General features: G+C 52.8%; 2 protein-coding genes across 2 annotated transcripts in view; both read left to right on the top strand.

The window, feature by feature from the left end:
• The first annotated feature begins 3,681 nt into the window (after window positions 1–3,681).
• Window positions 3,682–15,110, top strand: LOC139597955 (protocadherin alpha-6-like). Its single transcript, XM_071443780.1, has 3 exons — window positions 3,682–4,780; window positions 13,186–14,679; window positions 14,982–15,110. The coding sequence occupies exons 1-3, from the start codon at window positions 3,776–3,778 to the stop codon at window positions 15,108–15,110; spliced, it is 2,628 nt and encodes an 875-aa protein (XP_071299881.1). The 5' UTR covers window positions 3,682–3,775.
• Window positions 15,111–19,740: 4,630 nt separating this feature from the next.
• The window catches only part of LOC139597580 (protocadherin alpha-C2-like), a 154,112-nt gene continuing 148,142 nt past the window's right edge, over window positions 19,741–25,710 (top strand). The window contains exon 1 of the mRNA XM_071443027.1: window positions 19,741–23,824. Within this exon, the coding sequence (XP_071299128.1) occupies window positions 21,326–23,824 (2,499 nt within the window). The 5' untranslated portion in view covers window positions 19,741–21,325. The remainder of the gene's footprint in view (window positions 23,825–25,710) is intronic.

Below are 25,710 nucleotides of genomic sequence, written 5' to 3'. Positions count from 1 at the left end.
GCACTGATGGTGCCATCCCTGAGTTTATTATGGTGCTGTCATTGCTGAGAAGGATAAGCAAAAAACGTGGTGAGCCTTGAGATAGGAAGGGCAACTGTGGTCTTTGACAACTGAGTAGGGCCTGGCCATTTCCTTATGTGGAGGGTGACCTTGAGAAGTGGGAAAGCATGGTTTTGGGGAGGCAGAAAATCTATGGGGAGACCACGGGTCATGATGTAAGAAAACATGAATGAGATTGTATGTTTGTCTTGAGAACACCTCTCAGAGTGGTGAGTGGAGGATGCCCTAAAGGAAAGTGTGAGGCAGGATGGAACAGATGCTCTTGCCAAGGACCATTTCCCAGGCCCTAAGGGTCTGGAGTGGGACACATTCCTGATCATGAGACATTGTGTGATTCTGAAATGCTCACAAATGTTCCTTTGAGGTTCTCAGTATCTTTCATCAGAGACAGGCCCCTGTGCTGCTGCCTGCCTGGTGTGGGCCATGTGTTGGTAAGAGCTGGTGAGATGGAGAGTGCTCAAGGTCGTCTGATGAGCTGCTTGTTTCAGAAATCCTGTTGTGGAAGGGGAACGTTTCAGGCTGCTGTGATGGTGTAGTGGTGGGCATTCATAGTCGTTTTCACAGACATTGGTGTTGCCATGATGGTTCCTTGCTCCTCCTCAGGTGGGATTTATAAGGACACGTGATGAGGCTGTAATCTTTATGTGCTCAACTTCCCCTACTTGTGCCCTGTCCAGGTGGCCTTAGGAGAGATGATTTGTCCTGATGTCACACGGGGCTCCTTCTGGTATTTGCAGGTACAAACCTGCACTGCAGCCCAGCTCTGGTTTCATGTGCTACAAATTCTCCTACTCAGATGACCTTGGGATTGCTTTTGTGCTTTGGTATATTTTCAGTGCTTCTCTTGGTGATAGAAAGATGTGTGGACTGGGATCAGAGCTGTCACAATTCTAATCACAGAATCTTCATGAAACCTAAATGCAGATTTGTGGTGTTTCCACCTGAAATTGCTGAAAAGGAGCAAAGCTCAGTGGTGATGAACGGGCAGCTGGGGAGAGCCTGCCAGCTGCTGTGTGGCTTTGCAGCCCTCAGTATGTTCTCCATGCCAATCATGAGGGAAGGTGAGGATGTACGAAGAGTTGAATCACACACAGAGCAGAGTTTACAGCTGGGTTGTATTGCTGGGTTCTAGCAATGTTTGATATTTTGGCAGCGATCCTGCATGTGGCACAAAATAGGGCCTGGACCCATGAGGTGGGGAGGGTGAGTTTGAGTGGGGAAGAGTGCTGCCTAAGGAAAATGTGGATACTGGGTAGAACACAATCTATGTCATTAGAGAGAAGCTACGGAGATCTCATTTCACATGGCATAGGATAAAGAATATAAGTAGCAAACCATGAGAAAAAGCCCATGGGCTGCTCCCCTGGGATCCTGTCAGGACCTCCAGTAGTTTTGCATATTCTTGTGCTCTCTTGTTCCCTGTGACATTGCTGATGTGACATTACCTGCCATACATGCCTAATAATGCTTGTATTTTGTGTGGTATGTTGCTGGTCAAACAGAAGGTTTTTCAAATTTGGATCATGCCAGCCTTCTTGGAACATTGCCTGGGTTATTTCTGTGGTCTTGGTCTTGCTAGGGACAGGAAAATGCTGGTAACATCAAGGGACATGGTCCCTTAAACCCAACATTCCTGGTCTTGGCGTTTCTTTTCCTGAAAAAGCAACCAGCAATGCTACGGGTGAGTTGCTTGTACCTGAAGAAGCTGTGTGTGAGAGGTAAATGTGCTTTGGTTCCTGTTCAGCTGTGGTATCTTCATATTGGATTGACAGAATGTTGCCTGGATTGAAATGCCATGGGTTTGGAGCACCACTGCCTGCTCTCATTGCTTTCCTGTGTCTGCCTGGCACAGGGTGAGCACGTGGAAGCAAGGAAAGATGGAGAAGTGACATTAATGCATTTTCTGGGATAGATGTGGTTGGGTATCCAGTAGATATTCTCAGTGGCTATGAGGTGGTGTTACATTTGTGGCTTTGGGTTGGATTTGCAGGTGGAACATGAGTCAGGAAAAAAGCTCTTCATAGAAGTGTAGGAACACTGTTCGACTGTGATGTCATTGTGCTTTTGTGACATTGGTGAATCATTGTGCTGGGCTGTGATGGGTTTGTGTTCCTGAATGAGAGACTCGTCAGTGCCGTTTGGAATCTTTGGAGACTCTTTCGTTAGATGCCTCAGCAGCTGTTCCTCTGGCTTTCATGTCAGAGGGTGGTGGAACCTGTTGTGATGTAGCAGAGCTGTTCTTTGCCACCTGACTGCCTTGCTGTGCTGTTGCAGGTCCGTGAGAGGACTGGAGGCTGAAGAGTGTGGCCTTTGTTCTAAAGGGAGGGGAGTGTGCAGGTGTGTGGGTGGGAGGTAAGCAGAAATGTTGTTCCTTGTTCCCTCTCCACAGGAACAGGTGGTGGTAGGGAAATGAGAACTGTGGCTCAAGGGCACGTCTGTGATTTTGGCAGGGGTGCTGTAGATATCTTTAATATATTTTTTGAAGGAAAAAAATGACCAGAAATTACAATGATGGAAGAAGAAAGTATTGAAAGCAATGTCAAGGTGCAAATAATGAGGAAAGAAAAGAAATATAAAGGAAGAGAGAGAGGAAGAAGAAGTAGAAACTAAGGAGATTAAAAAATTAAATATGGATTTGAAGGAATCAGTGTCAAAAAAAAAAAAAAAAGAGGTCTTTTTCCAAAGGACATTTACATTGTTCATTGTGAGCACGTTGAAAACACTTTGGCCAAGGAAAAAAAGGAGAATAGACAAGGTGGAATCATAAGAGGAGGGGGCAAAATAGAACAGGCATAAGTAAGAAAGAAAAGACAGGAAAACAGGACAAGGAAAGAGAAGGGAAAGAGAGAGAACAGAAGGGAAAATAAGAACTAGGAAATGGAAGTAAGAAGAAGATTTAAAAGAAAGTAAGGAGCTTACGCAAGTAAAAATAAAACCAGAAGGAAAGTAAGGGAGAGAGGTACAGGATAGAAAAATAGAAGCAATGATACAGCAGATGAAAAGAGCGCACCTACCTCTGCCGACAGAGCTGGAGTTGGTACAGAACAAAACTGCATCACGGCCACAGCATCGGGCTCCGCGCTGATGACTCCGACTTCGATGATCAGTGCCGCGGTGCTGGAGGCAACTGACGACCTCTCCAGTGCGGGTGAAAAATGGTGGACGACGGAAAAAGGAAAAAAGGGAATAAGGAATGGGGAAGGGCAGGACAATGACGAAGAAGAAAAAGAAGGAAAAGGACACGGAGAAGGAGGAAGAAGAAGAAGAGAATGACGGGGGGAAAGTAGGATAGAGAAGGGAAACGAAAGGATTCAAAAGAGGGAGTTAACTGAAGAAAGAACCATGAAGAAAGAAAGAGGAAGTAAGAACAAGATATAAAGGACTGTTTGCAAGGAAACAGCGAGCGATAGAAAACATGAATAATGAAGAGAAAGAGAATCATGGCAGGAAGAAAAAGCAGAGGAGATGGCCATGACGGATCAGAGGCACGGAGCGTGTGAGGCGGCGGAGCAGCGCACGGTGTCGCTGCAGGCTCAGGAACGGCTCGGTGTGGGCGGCTCCGCCCCGGTGCGGCGGAGAGCCCGGCTGTGAGCGCGGGGGGGCGGCTCGGGCCGGGCAGCAGAGGCGGCGCGTCCGGGCGGCGGCGGGGAGCCGTGCGGGGCCCGGGCCGGGGCCGGCAGGCAGAGCGGCGGCGGCGGGCAGAGCGGCAGGAAGGATGGGCGAGCGTTGTTGTGCGGCGCTGGTGCGGGTGCTGGTGCTGCAGGCGGCCTGGGCGCTGTCGGGCGGGCAGGTGCGCTACTCGGTGCCGGAGGAAGCCAAGGCCGGCACGGTGGTGGGCCGTCTGGCGCAGGACCTGGGCCTGGAGGCGGGCGAGGCGGAGGCGCGGCGGCTGCGGCTGGTGGCGCAGGGCCGGCGGGCGAGCGTGGAGGTGAGCGGGGCGAGCGGCGCGCTGCTGGTGAGCTCGCGGCTCGACCGGGAGGAGCTGTGCGGCAAGAGCGCGCCGTGCGCGCTGCGCCTGGAGGTGCTGCTGGAGCGGCCGCTGCGCGTCTTCCATGTGCAGCTGGAGGTCACCGACATCAACGACAATGCCCCCGTCTTCCCCGCCGCCCGCAGAAACCTCAGCATCGCGGAACTGACCACTCTGCCGGGGTCTCGTTTCCCGCTGGAGGGCGCGTCGGATGCGGATATCGGAGCGAACGCGCAGCTCACGTACACACTCAGCCCCAGCGAGCATTTCTCTCTGGATTTACAGAAATCGAATGAGCGAAATATTGAGCCTGAACTCGTTTTAACGAAATCTCTGGACCGCGAGACGATTCCCGTGCACCGATTGGTGCTGACGGCGAGTGACGGGGGCCGGCCGTCTCTGACGGGCACCATGGAGCTGGTGATCTCCGTAATGGACGTGAACGACAATGCGCCCCAATTCAATCAGTCCGTGTATAAAGTGCAGCTACCGGAGAGCGCTGAGGTGGGAAGTCTGGTAACGAGGGTGAATGCCACGGATGCGGATGAGGGAATTAACAGTGAAGTGACATATGCTGTGACGAATTTCATTCCCCCAAGTGGAAGAGATGTGATTTCCATCAATCCGAATACCGGGGAAATTCACCTCACAGCAGCCCTGGACTTTGAAGAAGTCAGTGTATTTGATTTTCGTATTGAAGCGAGAGACAAGGGAATGCCCGCGCTGTCGGGTCACTGCAAGGTGGTGCTGGAGGTGGTGGACGTGAACGACAACGCGCCGGAGGTGTGGGTGACGTCGCTGTCGGTGCCGGTGGCGGAGGACGCGTCGTTGGGGACGGTGGTGGCCCTGCTGAGCGTGTCGGACCGGGACTCGGGGGAGAACGGTCGCGTGCGGTGCTGGGTGTGGCCGGCGTCGCCGTTCGGTCTGGAGGCGACGTTCTTGGGCTCGTACTCGCTGGTGCTGCGCGAGGCGCTGGACCGGGAGCGGGTGTCGGAGTACGAGGTGGAGGTGCGTGCGGAGGACGGCGGGGCGCCGGCGCTGCGCGCCAGGCGCGGGCTGCGGGTGCCGGTGTCGGACGTGAACGACAACGCGCCCTTGTTCGCGCAGGCCGTGTACACGGTGCTGGCGCGGGAGAACAACGCGGCGGGCGCGGAGCTGGCGCGGCTGTGGGCGCGGGACCCGGACGAGGCGGCCAACGGGCGCGTCAGCTACTCGGTGTGGGACGGCGGCCTGGGCGTGGGCGTGGGCGGGGCGGCGGGGTCGTCGTCGGGTGGCATGGGGTGGCGTCCGGCGTCGAGCTACGTGTCGGTGGACGCGGAGAGCGGGCGCCTGTGGGCGCTGCAGCCCTTGGACTACGAGGAGCTGCAGGTGCTGCAGTTCGAGGTGCGCGCGGTGGACGCGGGGGAGCCGGCGCTGAGCGGCAACGCCACGGTGCAGCTGTTCGTGCTGGACGAGAACGACAACGCGCCGGCGCTGCTGCCGGCCGCGGGCTCGGCAGCGGAGGCGGCGGCGGCGGCGCTGGCGGGGGCGGGCTCGGAGTCGGGCACGCTGTGGGCGTGGGCGGCGTGGGGGGCGCCGGCGGGGCAGGTGGTGGCCAAGATCCGCGCTGTGGACGCCGACTCGGGCTACAACGCGTGGCTGCGCTACGAGCTGTGCGAGCCGCGGGGCAAGGGCCCGTTCCGCGTGGGGCTCTACAGCGGCGAGGTGAGCACGGCGCGGGCGCTGGACGAGGCGGACGGGCCTCGCCAGAGGCTGCTGATCGTCGTGCGCGACCACGGCGAGCCGGCGCGCTCGGCCACGGCCACGCTCAGCGTGTCGCTGCTCGAGGCCGCCGAGGCGGCGTCGTCGTCGTCGTCGTCGGCGGTGTCGCGCTCGGCGGCGGGCGCGGAGCTGGGGCCCGGCGCGGCGAGCGCGGCCACCAACGTGTGGCTGGTGGTGGCCATCTGCGCCGTGTCCAGCCTCTTCCTGCTGGCCGTGGTGCTGTACGGGGCGTCGCGCTGGGCGCCGCGGGCGGCCGTGCTCTCGGGGCCCGGGCCCACGACGCTCGTGTGCGCCAGCGAAGTGGGCAGCTGGTCCTACTCGCAGCGCCACAGCCGCAGCCTGTGCGTGGCGGACGGCGCTGCCAAGAGCGACCTCATGGTTTTCAGCCCCAACTTCCCTCCGCCGCCGCCCGGCCCTGCAGCCAAGGACACGCAGCCGGAGCCCTCCGCTCTCCTCGACACGGTCAGTTTTCCTTCCTTCATTCCCTTCTCTGCTCCTTTTTATCCGCCGTCTGACTTGATGCTGCTTTTAGCTGGCTCATTTCCCGCGGCTTACTGATATTGGTTACTTATCTGGTCTTCAAGAATGACAGTGACACGTTTGCATCTGTCACCGTGACCTTGCTTTGGCCCCCAGCTGTTTCTAGGGGTGTACAGAATATAGATAAATCAGCATCCGTGAGCAGTTTCTGTAGGCAGGTGAGGTTTGGTCCCCTAAATGTGAGTTGTTCTGCTGTAGAATAAAATTACTTTTCTGTGCGACAAGAGGTGCGCGGTGGTGTGAGATTTGCAGGCAGCAAGGGGCTTCTATTTCTCATGTGTAGCATTTCCACCCCATTTGGGTGAATGAGTTCAAGACATCCAGGCTGTGTTGGTGACAGACCCGCAGGCACTGTGTACCAGCTCCATGCTTTTGCTGACTGAATAACCGTGCTGGTTTTCATTTGTCTTTTTTATTGAAAACTGCCCTCCTCGTCTGTATTTATGGTCATGTGAAGGTACGATGCAAGGTGTATAGTGGATATTCAAGGACAAAAATTCTCTATTACCATTCTACTATGAGACTCATTTAGAAAATAGGGTAGCTGTGGAAAGATTTCCTATGATCTTTTTATGTTTGTTTGGCAAGTATCATGCTGTTCTGCTTAGTATAAAGTGTGATCCAAGGTATGTGTTTCAAAAGGGAAATTCATCTGTTGTTTTTGTGCTGCCCAGTTCCTGAGGATTTGCATTTCTGACCAGCGAGGTAGTGTGAAGTATACTGTCCTTTTTTGATGTTCTCTCAAAATTTGCATCAAATATCATAGCAATGATCAAGACTTAAAAGGACTTTAACTGTGGAAATCTTCATTTCTGTAATGAACAGATAAACAAATAGCCCGCAAAATCCAAGGATCATCTTTCCCCACAAATTCTCAAGTAACATTCTCCAAGACAGGCAGTATCATCTATTAGAGTAGTGTCCTTGCCACAGTTTTGGTTCTTGGAGCACAAAATCAATGCCATTCCTGTTTAGAGGTTCCAACATCACCTTTGATAATAGTATTCCCATAGAGAAGCATTACAAAGCATGAGTTGTCAGCAGCAGAGCATCTCTTATACACTGTGTTGATGGTACCATCCGTGGATTTTTACAGTGTGTCATTGCTGGGAAGGATAAGCCATTGTCATGTTGAACCTGTGGTAGGAAAGGAAACTGTGGTCTGTTGTATAGTGTAGGGCCTGGGCCTTTTCTGATTGGAAGGGTGACCATGAGCAGCAGAAAGACTTGTGTGGGGAAAGTGAAAATCCTTGGGGATACCATGGATCATATTAGAAAATATCATGAGGTTATATATTTGTCTTCAGAACACGTCTCAGAGTGGGTGAGTGAAGGATTTGTACAGGAAAGGGTGACAGGATGAGAACAGAGTGTTTTTGTTGAGGATGTTTTCCTGCTTCCTATGGGTCTGGAGTGGGAGGTCCTCCTGGTAAAGAGATGAGAGTGTGATACTGAAATGCCCCCAGTGTCCCTTGCAGTGAGGAGTCTCTCCACCAGGGACTGTCTCTGCTGCTGCTGCCTGCCTGGTGTAGGCCATGTGTTGGGAAGTGTGGGAATCCTTAAAATCAGAGGATTTTGGGAAAAATGCAAAAGGCAGGCCTCAGAGACAGCAGAACTGTGATTATAGCTAAGCAGTAGCCATGAGATTTGTCAGCAGAAAAATTATATAAGAAGTAGAAAAGTAAGGATAAACAGATTAATGGTCTGTGTATTAACGCTTGTCTAGAATAACTCCCTGAGCTACAGAAAAGTTTATCTAGTGAGATATTAGGAAGTTCTAAGCTTAATAATGGAGCTCTGTGCATTGTGTTTTAAGGCTTACAAGCAGGTCTTGTATTCCAAATAAGCAAGCATTGTTTGACCAAAGGTACGTGTGCTTATAGTGGTTGGATGGAACTACTGTCAGTGCGCTTTTAATTTGTGGGATTGGGCAAAAAACTTTTAAAGTAAGTTGTAACATTAAGTTCTTTGTCTGCTGTCTGGAATGTGAGCTGATGGCATCTTCCCATTGTCATAACCATGGAATGAGAGTGATGCTGGAAAATCAAACAGCTCAAGGCAGTTCCCCAGCAGTCCCGTCCTGTTCGTGATTTGTACAGAGACCCCCAGCCAGTGACAGTAAGAGCTGGTGAGATGGAGAGTGCTGAATGTTGTCTGATGAAACAACTTTTTCAGGTTCAAGGTTTCAAGGTGTTGTGGGAGGGGAATGCTTCAAGTTGCTATCCTTGTGTAATAGTCTCTACAGCTGTAGATTTTCCCATGATGATTCCTTGCTCCTCCTCAGGTGGGATTTACAAGGATTTATTTTATTACATGTGGCTGTAATCTTGATGTGCTCAACTTTCTTTACTTGTGCACTGCACAAGTGGCCTCAGTAGAGATGGTGTGTCCTGATGTCACATGTGGATCGTTCTCATATCTGCAAGAACACCCCAAAACCTGCATGATTTGCCCAGTTCATCCTGTGCAAGCTGTCCCATGTGCTTGACCCTGTGAGTGTTCTTGTGCTTTGGCACTTGCTGTGTTCTCTTGAAGAAATAAATCAGTGTGGACTGGGATCAGAGCTGTAACAGCTCTAATCACAGAATTTTTATGAACTCCAACTTGCAGCTCTGTGGCAATTCCAACTGAGATTACTGAATGGGAGCAAAGCATTCACAGTGAAGATCATGTAGCTGGGAAGAGATTTTAGATATTGTGTGCATCTTTTGTGGTGACCATGAAGGAAGATGAGGAAGTACAAGGGCCTGGATCACATGCAGAGTGGGATTTACAGGCAGGGCATGTTGCTGGGGTTGAGTAATGTTTGCTATTTTGCCAGTGATCCTGCGTGTGGCACGAAATTAGGCCTGGGCCTGTGTGATGGGGAGGGTGAATTTGAGTGGGGAGGAATGTTACCCCAGGGAAAGGCAGATGCTGAGTAGAACACGACCTGCAGCATTGTGGAGAACGCCTGGTTAGCTGTGGAGATCTCATTTCCTTGGCCTCGTGACAGAGGATGCCAATAGAAATCCTTGAGAAAATGCCCACCACATAGTGCTGCTCTTCTGGGATCCTCTCAGGACCTCCAGCAGTTCTCTGTACTCTTGTTTTCTGTTGTTCCCTGTGATATTACAGCTTATGAAGTAACTTGCCATCCATGCCTTGAATCACTTGAGTTGGATATGGAATTTTCTTGGTAAAAGAGAAGACTTTTTGAAATTTGTGTCATTCTGCCAGCCTTTCTTGGGATATGGCATCAGTCATTTCCCTGATCTTGGTCTTCTAGCTGGCACTAAGGGACACTGTCCATTAAAACAAGTACTCCTGCTCCTGGAGTTTCTTTTTCTGAAGAAGCACCCAGTGATGCTACAGGTGAGTTACTCCCACCAGAAGAGGCTGTGTGTGAGAGAGAGCTGTACTTTGGTTCTTATGATGCCTTAAGTTTTAGCTTTACTGATATATTTTTCCAAGTTTTCCAGATTCTGTATGGCATTTTTCTTATTGATCAGATTCTGTACTGCATTGGTATATAACTCTGAACTTTATATAAAGTGTTAGGAAGTTCTCCTCAAAGTTCACTCAGACAAAACAATGCTTTTCCAACCCCAGAACCAACAACACTGTTGCAGGATCCAGCCCAAGAAGTGCAACCAGCAGTGAATTGAGGAGAGCAATGTGGGAGGATGGGACTGCATAACCTGAAGCTGTAATTGGACAGTCAACCCCAATATTTAAATGGACCAAAACTTATAGAAGTGAAAACTTGTGACCCATCACCCATCTTGGGTGTATCCTCAGTAGGGCTCCTGTACTGCCCAAGGTGCATCCTTTGAAGGCCTTTTAATAAATTCCTACTTTATTCCTTTAGCACTATCCAGCCCCTGTTCTAGGTAGCCTCTCAAGGCATCACCTGTTCAACTGTGGTATCTTCACATTGGATGAACTAAATATTGCCTGAATGGAAATTCCTGTAGGTCTGGAGCACATTATGTGCTCCCACTTGATTTTGCTGCTTCCTGCACAGGGTGAGAAGAGGGAAGGAAAGGCAGATGGAGAAATTACCTCAATGCTTTTCTAGGAGTAGATGTGCTGGGCATGCAGAGGATGCTTTCAGTGACAGTGCTGTGGTGAATTTTGTGATAGCTCTGCAGGTGAAAAATGAGTCAGGCAGAATTGCTCTCCATCGAGTTAAATGAGGAATGTGGTGTCATCATGCTTTTTTTTTTTTTGCAGTGATCTTGGAGGATTATCATGGTGGACTCTGATGGGTTTGATTTTGTAGATGAGAGAGTCCCTTGATAACTTGGTCTCTGGAGCCTTTTTTGTATTAGATGTCTGAATTGGTGGACTCTTCTCTGATGTAACAAAGCTGTTCTTTACTATATGATTGCTTTGTTGATTTATTTCTTGGGTCCTTGAGATGACTGAAGGCTCCAAACATGGATTGGATCCTGAAGGGAGAGGAAGCTGCAGGTGCATGGAATGGGAGGAAAGCAAGAAGGCTATTCCCTGTCCTAGGTAGAGAGGTAGAGGGGGAGTGTCCTGTTGCTAAAGCACGTTGGTGCTTCATGGTGTGATGGTATAGCTATTTTAAAAACATTTCCTTAAGGGGAAAATATACAATAGAAGATACAAGGATGGCGACAACAGACGAGCGGAGGGAAAGACTTGACAGCGAGGAGAGAAAGAAAAAGCAAAGCCATAAAAAAGTGATAAAACGGGACAAGAAAAAGGAGAAAGAAGTGGAAAAAAGAAGCAATGGAATGAACTGTTGCAAGGAAGAAGAATGAGAACATTATTCAAAGAACGTGCTCGTTGCTAGTATTACATAGACATTTGGAAAGAATGTTAGTAAAGGAAATAGAAGCACGTAAGAGATAAGGAAAGAAAATGAGAAAGAGGAAGAAAATATATGACTGTTAAGAGCATGAAGTAGACATAGGGAAAGAGAACCAGGAAATAGAAGGAAAAGAGAGAAAAAGAAGAGGAAAAATAGCAAAAGAAGATGAAGGAGAAAAGGATATATCAAGAAAGGCGACGATAAAAGAAAAAATTAAGACAGAAATGGAGCAAGGAATTAACAAAGATACAAGAGAATGGAAGCAAAAGGAAGGAAGATAAAGGACCTGATCAGCAGGCACCGACCTTGTTTACACGCTGAGAAGCGCTCCTCCGGAACAGCCTTTCCCCGGCTGGAGCACCGCGCCCCGGCGCAGATACCATAATTATCACTGATAACCCATGATTAGAACTCCAACATCGATGGTTTTCCTGCGCTGCGGCGCAGGAGGCAACTGGCGAATTGCCGGAGGGAATAAGGAAGAGGGATGATAGGAAAGGAAGGTAAAATGGCTTAAAGATTAGGGCAGGGCAATAAAGCAAAAGGACAGTGTGGAGAGAAAACAATAGAAAACAAGAGGAAGACTAAAAAGGAAAGAGTAGGAAACGGAAGGGAAAGGAAAACCGATGAAAACTAGAGAATAAACGGATGGAAGAAAGGAAGGAGAAGAGGAGCGAAAGAAATGCATCTATGTAAGCAAATAGCAAACGATAAAGAAAAGGAGATAAGAAAAATAAGAGGAGCACAAAGGAGGAGACAGCAGAGGAGGTGGCCATGACGGAGCGGAGGCACAGGCGCTGTCACGGAGCGTGTGAGGCGGCGGAGCAGCGCACGGTGTCGCTGCAGGCTCAGGAACGGCTCGGTGTGGGCGGCTCCGCCCCGGTGCGGCGGAGAGCCCGGCTGTGAGCGCGGGGGGGCGGCTTGGGCCGGGCAGCAGAGGCGGCGCGTCCGGGCGGCGGCGGGGAGCCGTGCGGGGCCCGGGCCGGGGCCGGCAGGCAGAGCGGCGGCGGCGGCGGGCAGAGCGGCAGGAAGGATGGGCGAGCGTTGTTGTGCGGCGCTGGTGCGGGTGCTGGTGCTGCAGGCGGCCTGGGCGCTGTCGGGCGGGCAGGTGCGCTACTCGGTGCCGGAGGAAGCCAAGGCCGGCACGGTGGTGGGCCGTCTGGCGCAGGACCTGGGCCTGGAGGCGGGCGAGGCGGAGGCGCGGCGGCTGCGGCTGGTGGCGCAGGGCCGGCGGGCGAGCGTGGAGGTGAGCGGGGCGAGCGGCGCGCTGCTGGTGAGCTCGCGGCTCGACCGGGAGGAGCTGTGCGGCAAGAGCGCGCCGTGCGCGCTGCGCCTGGAGGTGCTGCTGGAGCGGCCGCTGCGCGTCTTCCATGTGCAGCTGGAGGTCACCGACATCAACGACAATGCCCCCGTCTTCCCCGCCGCCCGGAAAAACCTCAGTTTATCCGAGACCTCCCCTCCTGGTTTTCGTTTCCCGCTGGAGGGCGCGTCGGATGCGGATATCGGAGCGAACGCGCAGCTCACCTACACACTCAGCCCCAGTGAGCATTTTAGCTTGGAAGTGAAATCCAAAGACGAAAATAAAGTCTCCGTACTGCTCGTCTTAACGAAACCCCTGGACCGTGAGACGATGCCCGTGCACCGGTTGGTGCTGACGGCGAGTGACGGGGGCCGGCCGTCTCTGACGGGGACCATGGAGCTGGTGATCTCGGTGCTGGATGTGAACGACAACGCGCCCCAGTTCAACCAATCTGTGTATAAAGTGCAGCTGCCGGAAAATACGGCCCCGGGAACTGTGTTTTTCCAGCTAACAGCGACCGACAAGGATGAGGGAATTAATCAAGAAATATATTATTCTTTTAGCGACGCAGTTTCTGAAAAAATTCAGGACCTTTTCAAAATTGACGAAAAGTCTGGGGAAATACGGACCGCTGGAGAACTGGATTTCGAGGACACTCAGTCATATGACCTGGAGATTGAAGCGACGGATAAAGGCACACCCCCGCTGTCGGGGCACTGCAGCGTGGAACTGAAGGTGCTGGACGTGAACGACAACGCTCCGGAGGTGTGGGTGACGTCGCTGTCGGTGCCGGTGGCGGAGGACGCGTCGGTGGGGACGGTGGTGGCCCTGCTGAGCGTGTCGGACCGGGACTCGGGGGAGAACGGTCGCGTGCGGTGCTGGGTGTGGCCGGCGTCGCCGTTCGGTCTGGAGGCGACGTTCTTGGGCTCGTACTCGCTGGTGCTGCGCGAGGCGCTGGACCGGGAGCGGGTGTCGGAGTACGAGGTGGAGGTGCGTGCGGAGGACGGCGGGGCGCCGGCGCTGCGCGCCAGGCGCGGGCTGCGGGTGCCGGTGTCGGACGTGAACGACAACGCGCCCTTGTTCGCGCAGGCCGTGTACACGGTGCTGGCGCGGGAGAACAACGCGGCGGGCGCGGAGCTGGCGCGGCTGTGGGCGCGGGACCCGGACGAGGCGGCCAACGGGCGCGTCAGCTACTCGGTGTGGGACGGCGGCCTGGGCGTGGGCGGAGCGGCGGGGTCGTCGTCGTCGTCGGGTGGCATGGGGTGGCGTCCGGCGTCGAGCTACGTGTCGGTGGACGCGGAGAGCGGGCGCCTGTGGGCGCTGCAGCCCTTGGACTACGAGGAGCTGCAGGTGCTGCAGTTCGAGGTGCGCGCGGTGGACGCGGGGGAGCCGGCGCTGAGCGGCAACGCCACGGTGCAGCTGTTCGTGCTGGACGAGAACGACAACGCGCCGGCGCTGCTGCCGGCCGCGGGCTCGGCAGCGGAGGCGGCGGCGGCGGCGCTGGCGGGGGCGGGCTCGGAGTCGGGCACGCTGTGGGCGTGGGCGGCGTGGGGGGCGCCGGCGGGGCAGGTGGTGGCCAAGATCCGCGCCGTGGACGCCGACTCGGGCTACAACGCGTGGCTGCGCTACGAGCTGTGCGAGCCGCGGGGCAAGGGCCCGTTCCGCGTGGGGCTCTACAGCGGCGAGGTGAGCACGGCGCGGGCGCTGGACGAGGCGGACGGGCCTCGCCAGAGGCTGCTGATCGTCGTGCGCGACCACGGCGAGCCGGCGCGCTCGGCCACGGCCACGCTCAGCGTGTCGCTGCTCGAGGCCGCCGAGGCGGCGCTGGCCGCGGGATCCTCGGCGGCGGCGTCGTCGTCGTCGTCCGCGGTGTCGCGCTCGGCGGCGGGCGCGGAGCTGGGGCCCGGCGCGGCGAGCGCGGCCACCAACGTGTGGCTGGTGGTGGCCATCTGCGCCGTGTCCAGCCTCTTCCTGCTGGCCGTGGTGCTGTACGGGGCGTCGCGCTGGGCGCCGCGGGCGGCCGTGCTCTCGGGGCCCGGGCCCACGACGCTCGTGTGCGCCAGCGAAGTGGGCAGCTGGTCCTACTCGCAGCGCCACAGCCGCAGCCTGTGCGTGGCGGACGGCGCTGCCAAGAGCGACCTCATGGTTTTCAGCCCCAACTTCCCTCCGCCGCCGCCCGGCCCTGCAGCCAAGGACACGCAGCCGGAGCCCTCCGCTCTCCTCGACACGGTCAGTGGCAATGCTTTGCTCGCCATTCCTTTTTCGTTTTCCCCTGTCCCACGTCTACCCATCCCCTGGGCAGTTCTTGTTTGTAGCTTGGCTCCGCCCCCCGGTCCTGAGAGCCTCGTAATGTTGGCTGAATCTTAAAAATCTTAAGGGCATCTTTGTATCTGCCGCCGCCTCTCCGGTTCCCCTCAGCCGTTTCCGAGTTGCGGAAGGGTCTTCCGGCAGCCCGCAGCAGTTTACGGTCTGTAGCTGAGGTTTCATGCTCCGAGTGTGCGTTGTTCTCTCCCACCTTTGCTCTCCCGTAGAAAGAAATCTCTGTTGATTGTGGTAATAGCGGTGCCGAGGTGTCAGCTCTGCAGACAACGCTTTTGCTCGCTGGTGTGCAGCATTTTAACCCGGTCTTGCTGAAAGAGGTGAAGACACACAGGCTGTAGTGGTGACAATCCTCCAGGCACCACGTGCCTCTTAACTGCCTTTTGATTGCTGATTGTGCTCGTATCAGCATTGCCAAAAACTGGGCCCTCTTCCTCCCCAGTGCAAGTGGTGTTGAAAGGGTTCAACTGAGCCCTCACAAAGTTTTCTTTCCCCATGGTGTAATTTTCCCCCATTGATTTTCCCAGCAGATTGATTATAGTACCTGGGATGCCTTTTTCGACTTTTCCTGTGTTCTTTTCCCAGTGCGTTGGTTTTCTAGATAGCATTATAAACTGTTTACACAGAGGTTGGAGATTGAGGGTCAGTTTAAGAAAAGGAGATTTTTTTCCACAACCCTCTCCGTCCTCATAATCATTCTTTGTACTTTTGTTCCTGGCTGGAGATTGACATTTGCTTCTCTCAATGTTCTTTCAACATCCGTATCACCACGGGCAGAGATGTGAATTATCTGGAAACATTCTCCTAAAAAAACACACGAATACATCTGTATGGATCTTATCACTTATACTGCTGTGGTCATCAGCATGTGTTTTTTTCCATCATATCGTGAAATCATTGTCATTAGAGATATCCTGATACAATGTCTACAAATAGATGCCCAACATTTCCAGAGAGGAATTAGCAGATGATTAGGATTTCCATCTAGAATAGCTGAAGCATTAGAAACACAAAGGGATTCTGCTGAGCCCAGCATATATAATATCAGGTGTCTGGGGGTTTTGTTCTCTTATTGATGTAGGTTGTAGACTTGCATTCCTGGCCAGAGAATTATCATGATGTACACTGGCTTGTTATGATATTCTTGGAATATTTGTATCAGGAGCCACATCCTTTCAAAAGCCCTGGAAAGTTACCAACAAAGAATAAACTCAAGCAACCAAGCAAGCACCAAAATCCCTAATAACAAAACCTGAAACATGAATTTTCCTATAGAAACAATATAATCCTTTACATTGGAGCGGTTGTCAATGATTGAGTTATTCTATCACAACATGAAATCAGTGCCATTGCCATTTGGAGTTATTCTGACATCACCTTTAGAAAGAGTAGAGTGTTGGGCATGGTCTATATGATACCATCTATAAGTTTTTCATGGTGCTCTCCTTTCTGGCAATTGCTGCAGTGAGTCCTGTGGAGGCAAAGGAGGCAGTGACAGGTTGCAGGGGTGAATGTGGCTGTGGCATTGTGCAGGCCGTGGCCATTTCCTGATATCAAGGTTGACCTTGAGAACTGAGATTTGTCTGGTGGAATTGAAAGCTCTTGGGAAGACCATGAACCATGTCATGAGACAGTCCTCTGGGTACTATTTACTGTGCTGTTACTGTTGTTGACTGCTGATCATGCTGGGATTTAATGTGGCTTCTTATGAAGAACTCTGTACTCTTCTTTGACTCTCCTCCATAGGAGAGGTGATGCAAGATGACAGTTGTGACTTCAGTGTTCTCTCTCCTGATGGTGTAATTTCTTCCATTTGCTTGGCTCACCAGAGTCATTGTGAAAGCAGAGAAGTTCCTAAACACTTTTCCTATGATCTTTCTCCAAGTATATTTTTATTCTAGTTACCAGTAGAAAGTGTGCAGGCAGAGAAGTGTGACCTAAAGTGTATGTTTTCTTTTTTTTGTCTTTCCTTTCTGAAGTGAATTGCAGCTGGATTGTCCTGTGAGGTGGCATGACCATACACTGTCCTGTTTCCGTGTTATGTTAATATTTGCATCAACAGCCTCACCCTTAAAAAATCCCTGGAAACTCCATGAAAAAAAAAAAATCCCCACAACACCAAAAATTCAATTCACCCAACACCACATTTTCTGTGCAGTAGGTATCATTGTTGGCACTGATGTGTTTTTCAGCATTTGGGGTGGTCTTTCAGAGCAGGCTGTCAATGGCCACTGCCTTCAGAGCTGTCCTGACATCCCCTCTATAAACAGTACTCTCCAGAGTGAGTAATGTGTCCATCTGAGACTGGGGAAGCCACAGGAGCTGAGGTGAATGTGGCAGTGGCACTGAGTAGGCCCTGACCATGTCATACTATGAAGTGTGACCTCCCAGTCTGTGGGAAGTGGAAATCCTTGGGAAGACCATGGGCCATGTCATAAGAAGACAAGAATGAGAGGTGATGTTCTTGTCTTGAGAACACGTCCCAGAAGAGGGAATGGAGAATGCCTGGAGAAAATGACGAGGCAGGATGGGCACAGGTTCCCTTCCCAAGATGCATTCTTGGGTTCCTAAGGGTATGGAGTTGAAGGCCTTCTGGGTATTGAGTTAATCCCATGGGAGTTTACTGCCCATCGTGTCCTTTGAGGTTATGAATATTTCCCACCAGAGACAGTCCCTTGTGCTGCTGCCTGCCTGAGGCAGACAAGGCATTGGGAAAGAGGGTGTGGCATGCAGGCTGCTGGCTAATTCCCAATGGACTTTTTGATTTTTGTTTTGGACCTTTCTAGGATGGTAGCATTTCATCCTCCAGTTCTTGTATAGTGCTGGGCATCTATAGTGGCTTCCACAGCCACGGATCTTTCCATTATGGTTCCTTGGTCTTCTTCAGGCTAATTATTAAGGGCCCATGATAATGTGGATGTCATTTTTGTGCATTCAACTTCCCATACTCATGGACTTGAAGATTTATCCTTGGTAGAAGTTACATGTCCTGTGGTCACAGGTGGCTCATTCTATGTCTGACGTACACACAAAACCCTTCCCAGCAACCCAGCCTTGGTTCTCCATGGTACAAATTCTCCCATCCAGCTGATCGTATAAGGAACACTTTGGCATTTGCTCTCATTATCTCAAAGTGCAAAATCCATGTGCACTGGGGTGAGAACTGACGTGCCTTTATGTTATCAAGTTCTTCAGAAGTCACTTCTTATGTTCTGTGGTGTTTCCCCAGAGATTGCTGAAAAGGCAGAAACCATGAAGTATATGCAGATGAGAAGAATCTGCCGGACAGATCTGGGGGCTTCATATCCCTGCATGTGTTCTTTGTGCCAATTGTAAGTGACAGCGAGGATATGCAAAGGACATTCTTATAGGGGGTTTTGTGGTATTGTGAAAGAGATTCTGCAAGTGACCCCAGGAATGGCCTGGGCATGTGTTGTGATGAGGGTGACCTTCAGCAGGGAAGGGTCTTGCCTGAGGGAGCTGATCTGTAGAACACAGTCTGTAACTTTGGTGAAGGACTGGAGAATGTGTGCTTAGGTGGAGTTGCCATTTCCCAGGGTGTGAGACAGAAGATTCTAGCAGAAAATATCAAGAAGAGGCTCCACAGACATTCCTAATACCTGGGATTTCTCCAGCTCCCCAAAAGTTCTGTATATCCTTGTGCTCTTTTGTTCCCTTCATATGTTTCAGTAGAGCGGAATTGGATTATTTGGCTTTCTTCTCCCTTCTTACCAAACCCTCACAGTCTTGTTTTTCTGTCTCTCATGTCAGCAATGTTTTGGTAATACCAGATTAATATGAGATACTGAGGTTTGGCACCTGTCAGGTTGCAAACATTCTGGTACTTTTCTCTCAGTGTGTAGGATGACTTTTCCATACTCCTGAGCTGAGGCTGATTTTGGGACAATTTCCTGCCTGAGCTTTATGGTGCCTCTCCGCCATGATAGAAATGCACATGGGAGCACTGTGCTTTGCCCAATGATTTCAAGGCTATTCTAGAATGCACTTAATTATTTTCTATCCATGGTTGCCAATAATCTCTGTTAGTGTTAGAACCAGTTTCCTGCTCTGAAAATATTTCTTTTCTGATGAAGCAAGCAGTGATGCTAGATGTAATTCACTTAGTGCTGAAGAAGATGAGTCTGAGAGACAGCTGTACCTTTATGCCTATTTAGCTGTGGTATCTTCATCTTGGATTGACTGAATGTGCCTAGATTGGGAGTTGGACTCAACACTCCTTGTGGCTTCCTTCCAACTTGAAATATTCTGTAATTCCTAGATTGGACCAACAAAGTCCTACTGTCTGGTCTCATGTCTTTTTTGCTTCTTCCATCATGGTTTGAGCAGCTGGCAGCAAGCAGAGATGGAGGGGGTCCTCTAATGAATTTCTCAAAAGAAATGTGTTGGGAGTGGAGAGCTTGTTCTCAGGGAAATGCTGTGGGTTTAGCTTCATAGGTATTTCTGGGTGGATCGTGGTACTGAGTGAGAGGTATTCCATGGGGGCTAATGCCACTGAGTATGGAAGTTCTTGCTGTGTTTTTCTGGCAGAGCTTATCTGCCTGAGAGGAGAAGCAAGAGTTTGTCATTCATCAACCAGGTGGAAAATGAGGAAGGAAGAGCAGCTCTTCATTGAAATACGTGAAGAATTCGTAGGAACTGTGGTTGCACTGTGTCTTTTCAATGTTCATATCAGAATGGTGTGCTGGGCTGTGATACATTTGAGTTCTGAAGTGAGAGGATTTAATGGATTGTTTGTGCATATTGGAGGCTGTTTGCACTGATGTCAAAGTATCTGGGGATTGGTCTCCTGATTCCAAGGGAGGTGCATGCTTTTTCTGGTGTAGTGCGGCTGTTCTTTGTCATGTCATTGCCTTGCTGTGTTCTTTGCTGGTCCAGAAGGGGACTGGGGTCTGAGGAGTGTGGGTTTGTTCCTGATAGGGAGGGAAGGGGAGAGGAGGTGTAGTAGGGACAATCGATTTACTTGACTTTTTCTGGAGAAGAACAGGACAGTTGTTCCTCATGAGGAGGCATGCAAGGTTCCCATGAGCACTCTCATCAAAGGGCAGGTCTCTGATGCATGAAGAGGATGATGTAGACATTTAGAAACCGTTTTGTTTAGAAAACAATTTGGTAAAGGACGAAAAGTATGGGCACATACTTTCCCACAAAGGGAAATCAAAGAGGACAGTGTGAAGCATGAAAGGAAAAGGAAGAGAAAGAAAATAAAGGTAAGTAATAATTCCCATTGGAATAAGGAAGGAAGAGGAAGGAAAAGGAACCTCTGCACGTAAAGAGTCAAGCAAGGAAGAAAGAGAGAAATAAGGCAAGAAGGGATGACAGAGGAGATGATAAGCATGCACCAACATTTTCTCTACATGCTCTCTGCAGTCGAGGACCTCTGTATCCTCGATACTGAGGAACCCTGTGCATGCCTCAATGAGGAGTGATGAGGGAATAAGAGGTTTTGTGCAACTGTATATCTGCACTCCAAGTTGAGAATGATGTCATGTAGGAAATACTGTATTAGAAGAGAAAGGGAATAGGCAAAGAAGAAAGAAGAGACAGTGAGAGAAGAACAAGGAAAAGAAGAAAAGAAAACAAAACAATGAAAGAATGAGAAAGCAATGGAGAGAAAAGCAAAAAGGAAAGGTGAAACATTAAATAAGTTTGCTAACATACAGCAATGTTATCTGTGTACACACAAAGGTGGGACTAGGTGGGAGAGGAAAATGAAAAGAAGAAAAGAAGATAACAAAGAGGAGAAATCAAGAGAGGGTTTGTCAAAGAGATTACAAGGCTACACCGACCGTTCTCTTCTAACGCTGAGTGGTCTCCTGTGCTCTCCCCATTGGCTTCAGTCCCGTGCGAAGGAGGATGATGTCCTGTAATTAGAGCTCATGGCTCCTGCAGTGATTGGCTCGATCACAGCATGCGAGGTCACCGGCAACTTGGCAGCAGAGTTTTAAAAGAGATGGCTAGAAATAAATGACAAAGGGCAGTAAAAATCGGAGAGGCAAGGCAAGAAAAAAGTAGAGAAAGAAGAGAAGAAAGAAGCGGAATAGAAAAAAGAAGAAAGAGATGGAGGAGAAAAAAAAAAGTAAAAAAAGAAAAGAAAAATGGACCAGAAAAACTAAAAGTAAGGATGGAAAGATTAAAAATACAGAACTAAAAGATAAAAGGAGAGATGAAAAAAGGGGAATAAGGAAGAAACGGAATATGATGAAGAACATTGTAAAAAAAAAAGGACAGAAAGACACAGGGAGAGGGAGAGGAGAAGGACGCGGAAGAAAGATTACCATGACGCAGCGACGACAGCGGAGATACTGCAGAGCGTGCGAGGCGGCGGAGCAGCGCACGGTGTCGCTGCAGGCTCAGGAACGGCTCGGTGTGGGCGGCTCCGCCCCGGAGCGGCGGAGAGCCCGGCTGTGAGCGCGGGGGGGCGGCTCGGGCCGGGCAGCAGAGGCGGCGCGTCCGGGCGGCGGCGGGGAGCCGTGCGGGGCCCGGGCCGGGGCCGGCAGGCAGAGCGGCGGCGGCGGCGGGCAGAGCGGCAGGAAGGATGGGCGAGCGTTGTTGTGCGGCGCTGGTGCGGGTGCTGGTGCTGCAGGCGGCCTGGGCGCTGTCGGGCGGGCAGGTGCGCTACTCGGTGCCGGAGGAAGCCAAGGCCGGCACGGTGGTGGGCCGTCTGGCGCAGGACCTGGGCCTGGAGGCGGGCGAGGCGGAGGCGCGGCGGCTGCGGCTGGTGGCGCAGGGCCGGCGAGCGAGCGTGGAGGTGAGCGGGGCGAGCGGCGCGCTGCTGGTGAGCTCGCGGCTCGACCGGGAGGAGCTGTGCGGCAAGAGCGCGCCGTGCGCGCTGCGCCTGGAGGTGCTGCTGGAGCGGCCGCTGCGCGTCTTCCATGTGCAGCTGGAGGTCACCGACATCAACGACAATGCCCCCGTCTTCCCCGCCGCCCGGAAAAACCTCAGTTTATCGGAGAACTCTCCTCCTGGGTTTCGTTTCCCGCTGGAGGGCGCGTCGGATGCGGATATCGGAGCGAACGCGCAGCTCACCTACGCACTCAGCCCCAGCGAGCATTTCTCTCTGGATTTACAAAAATCGAATGAGCGAAATATTGAACCTGAACTCGTTTTAACGAAACCCCTGGACCGCGAGACGATTCCCGTGCACCGGTTGGTGCTGACAGCGACTGACGGGGGCCGGCCGTCTCTGACGGGGACAATGGAGCTGGTAATCTCGGTGCTGGACGTGAACGACAATGCTCCTCAATGCAACCAGTCAGTGTATAAAGTGCAGCTGCCGGAGAGTGCTGAGGTAGGGATGCTGGTGACGAGGGTGAATGCCACGGATGCGGACGAGGGAGTTCATAGTGAGGTGAAGTATGCCGTGACGAACTTCATTCCCCCGAATGGAAGAGATGTGATTTCCATCAATCCGAATACCGGGGAAATTCACCTCACAGCAGCCCTGGACTTCGAAGAAGTCAGTGTGTTTGATTTTCGTATTGAAGCAAAAGATAAGGGAACTCCTCCGCTGTCGGGTCACTGCAAGCTAGTGCTGGAGGTGTTGGACGTGAACGACAACGCTCCGGAGGTGTGGGTGACGTCGCTGTCGGTGCCGGTGGCGGAGGACGCGTCGTTGGGGACGGTGGTGGCCCTGCTGAGCGTGTCGGACCGGGACTCGGGGGAGAACGGTCGCGTGCGGTGCTGGGTGTGGCCGGCGTCGCCGTTCGGTCTGGAGGCGACGTTCTTGGGCTCGTACTCGCTGGTGCTGCGCGAGGCGCTGGACCGGGAGCGGGTGTCGGAGTACGAGGTGGAGGTGCGTGCGGAGGACGGCGGGGCGCCGGCGCTGCGCGCCAGGCGCGGGCTGCGGGTGCCGGTGTCGGACGTGAACGACAACGCGCCCTTGTTCGCGCAGGCCGTGTACACGGTGCTGGCGCGGGAGAACAACGCGGCGGGCGCGGAGCTGGCGCGGCTGTGGGCGCGGGACCCGGACGAGGCGGCCAACGGGCGCGTCAGCTACTCGGTGTGGGACGGCGGCCTGGGCGTGGGCGTGGGCGGGGCGGCTGGGTCGTCGTCGCCGTCGTCGGGTGGCATGGGGTGGCGTCCGGCGTCGAGCTACGTGTCGGTGGACGCGGAGAGCGGGCGCCTGTGGGCGTTGCAGCCCTTGGACTACGAGGAGCTGCAGGTGTTGCAGTTCGAGGTGCGCGCGGTGGACGCGGGGGAGCCGGCGCTGAGCGGCAACGCCACGGTGCAGCTGTTCGTGCTGGACGAGAACGACAACGCGCCGGCGCTGCTGCCGGCCGCGGCCTCGGCAGTGGAGGCGGCGGCGGCGGCGCTGGCGGGGGCGGGCTCGGAGTCGGGCACGCTGTGGGCGTGGGCGGCGTGGGGGGCGCCGGCGGGGCAGGTGGTGGCCAAGATCCGCGCCGTGGACGCCGACTCGGGCTACAACGCGTGGCTGCGCTACGAGCTGTGCGAGCCGCGGGGCAAGGGCCCGTTCCGCGTGGGGCTCTACAGCGGCGAGGTGAGCACGGCGCGGGCGCTGGACGAGGCGGACGGGCCTCGCCAGAGGCTGCTGATCGTCGTGCGCGACCACGGCGAGCCGGCGCGCTCGGCCACGGCCACGCTCAGCGTGTCGCTGCTCGAGGCCGCCGAGGCGGCGCTGGCCGCGGGCTCCTCGGCGGCGTCGTCGTCGTCGGCGGTGTCGCGCTCGGCGGCGGGCGCGGAGCTGGGGCCCGGCGCGGCGAGCGCGGCCACCAACGTGTGGCTGGTGGTGGCCATCTGCGCCGTGTCCAGCCTCTTCCTGCTGGCCGTGGTGCTGTACGGGGCGTCGCGCTGGGCGCCGCGGGCGGCCGTGCTCTCGGGGCCCGGGCCCACGACGCTCGTGTGCGCCAGCGAAGTGGGCAGCTGGTCCTACTCGCAGCGCCACAGCCGCAGCCTGTGCGTGGCGGACGGCGCTGCCAAGAGCGACCTCATGGTTTTCAGCCCCAACTTCCCTCCGCCGCCGCCCGGCCCTGCAGCCAAGGACACGCAGCCGGAGCCCTCCGCTCTTCTCGACACGGTCAGTGGCAATACCTTGCTCAACTTTACTTATTTTCTCCTTCTTCTGGCTCTTTTTTTTTTTGTGCCCTGAGCAGTCGGTGCTGTGATTCAAGCCAAATTGCCGCGGCCGGAGAGCGGTGGGTACTTGACGGGAGCTTAAGAAATCAAAGGCACCTTTGCATGTGTCGCAGGGTCCTGCCGAAGGCCCCAGAACTCCTGCTGGTCGGAGGGGAAGGCTTGCTAGTGAAAAATGTGTAGCTGCAGCCCTGTGCTGTTACGGTCCGCAGGTGAAGTGTCCAGGCGTGGATATGAATTGTTTTCCCCTAAAATGAAGTCACTTTTCTAAGGAGTCAGCTTTGCAGATAGCGCTCTTGCTGTCTGGTTGTGTTTTCTGCCGCCTTAAGGGTTGGAACGCCAAAGCAGGAGGCTGTGCTGTTAGCAGCCCCCCAGGCACTGTGTACTGCCTTTTTGCCTTTGCAGAGTACTGACTTTGACGGGATCAAGTTTGGTTTCTTCTCTGTTCTCATCCTGTGTCATTTTCCTCTACAAGAGTTGTGGGGACAGTTGGACTTGTGGTCTAATGTATTTTCAATTGGCAGAGTGTAATTTCTCCATTTTGGTTGGTCCCATAGAATCACTGTGAAAACTGGGATGGTGTTCTGGAGCAGTGGGAAGGCTGGTCTGAGGGAGCTGGAAATAATCTGTAAAATCAGAGTCCATGTCAAAAGAAGAGAGGAATAGGAGATGTGAGATGATACCTTCTTCTCCAGAATTAATGTTACCAAGTGAGGAATGGAGCATGCCCAGCAGGAGGCAGGATTGGAACGGAGTGTTTCTGCCCAGGATTCTTTCCCAAGGTTCAAGGGTCTGATATTGGAGACCATTTGGCCCTTGAGATCATGTGTGGTATTGAAATGGCCACGGAGATCTTTGAGGTTATAAATATCTCCATCAGAGACTGTTCCTTGTACTGCCTCTAGCCTGACACCGTGAATATGTGGGGTAACAGCTGGGAACATGCAGACTGATGAACATTTTTGCTGCTGTTTTGGGGGTGTTGTTGTGGGAGGGTGGCACTACAAACTGCTTTCCATGTGTATTGTAGGGTTCTTACAGCAGTTTCCACAGCTCTTGCCATGGTGGATCTGTGCTTCTCTTGAGACATGATATTTAAGGGCAGTTGAGGGGTTGGTGTAATCTTGTTGTGTTTTTCTCCCCCTTCCTGTGCTCCTGGTATGGTCAGTCTGGGTAGAGATGGTGATTCCTGTTATCACACATGGCTCATTCTGGTGTCTGGATGTACACACCAATCCTCCACATCTACAGAGGAGCCCAGCTCTGGTTCTCTATTGTAGAAATTCTTCCACTCAGTTCATATTTTGACGGGGCTTGGGGGTCAGATTTTGTGTCATTTTCTTGAATAATATTTGGGGGGACTGGAATCAGTGTTGTTCATTACTCTGATTGCAGAACCTTTAAGAACTCGGTTTGTATTTGAAATTGCTGAAAAGGCACAAAGCATCCTGGCATGAGGGAAAAGTCAAAGAATCACAGAATGCATTTGCAGGACCCTGTATATTCTTTGTGGCAGGCGTGGGGAAAGGGGAGGATTTGCATACATATTTGGGGAGGGAATGGAGAATGTCTGTTTTGCTGTGGAGGTCCCAGTTCCCAGGGTGCAAAATATTGGATTCCAGCAGAAAACTTCAGGAATGGTTCCACCACACAGTGCTGCTTTCCTGGGATCCTCTCAGGACACCCAGAAGTTCTGCATAACTTAGGGCACTGTTGTTCTTCCAGGTATTGCTCTTAGTGAAGACATCTTCCCTTCGTGCCTTTAATCACTTGGGTTTGGTGTGGGATGTTGTTGGTCAAAGAGAACCTTTTGGAATTTGGATCATGCTG

This window comes from Agelaius tricolor, unplaced genomic scaffold (genome assembly GCF_023055355.1).
Source record: "Agelaius tricolor isolate 1412-34295 unplaced genomic scaffold, bAgeTri1.0.p SCAF_18, whole genome shotgun sequence".
Lineage (NCBI taxonomy): Eukaryota > Metazoa > Chordata > Aves > Passeriformes > Icteridae > Agelaius > Agelaius tricolor.
Note: the sequence above shows the minus strand (reverse complement) of the source record. Positions and strands in the feature narration are given on the sequence as shown.

Excerpts from the sequence above, each read along its gene's own strand:
- LOC139597955 (XM_071443780.1), top strand. The coding sequence starts at position 3,776 with ATGGGCGAGCGTTGTTGTGCGGCGCTGGTGCGGGTGCTGGTGCTGCAG. Across the intron at positions 4,781-13,185 it reads ACTGCAAGGTGGTGCTGGAG|GTGCTGGACGTGAACGACAA; the intron begins GTGGTGGACGTG and ends GTGGAACTGAAG. Across the intron at positions 14,680-14,981 it reads CCTCCGCTCTCCTCGACACG|AAAGAAATCTCTGTTGATTG; the intron begins GTCAGTGGCAAT and ends GCTCTCCCGTAG.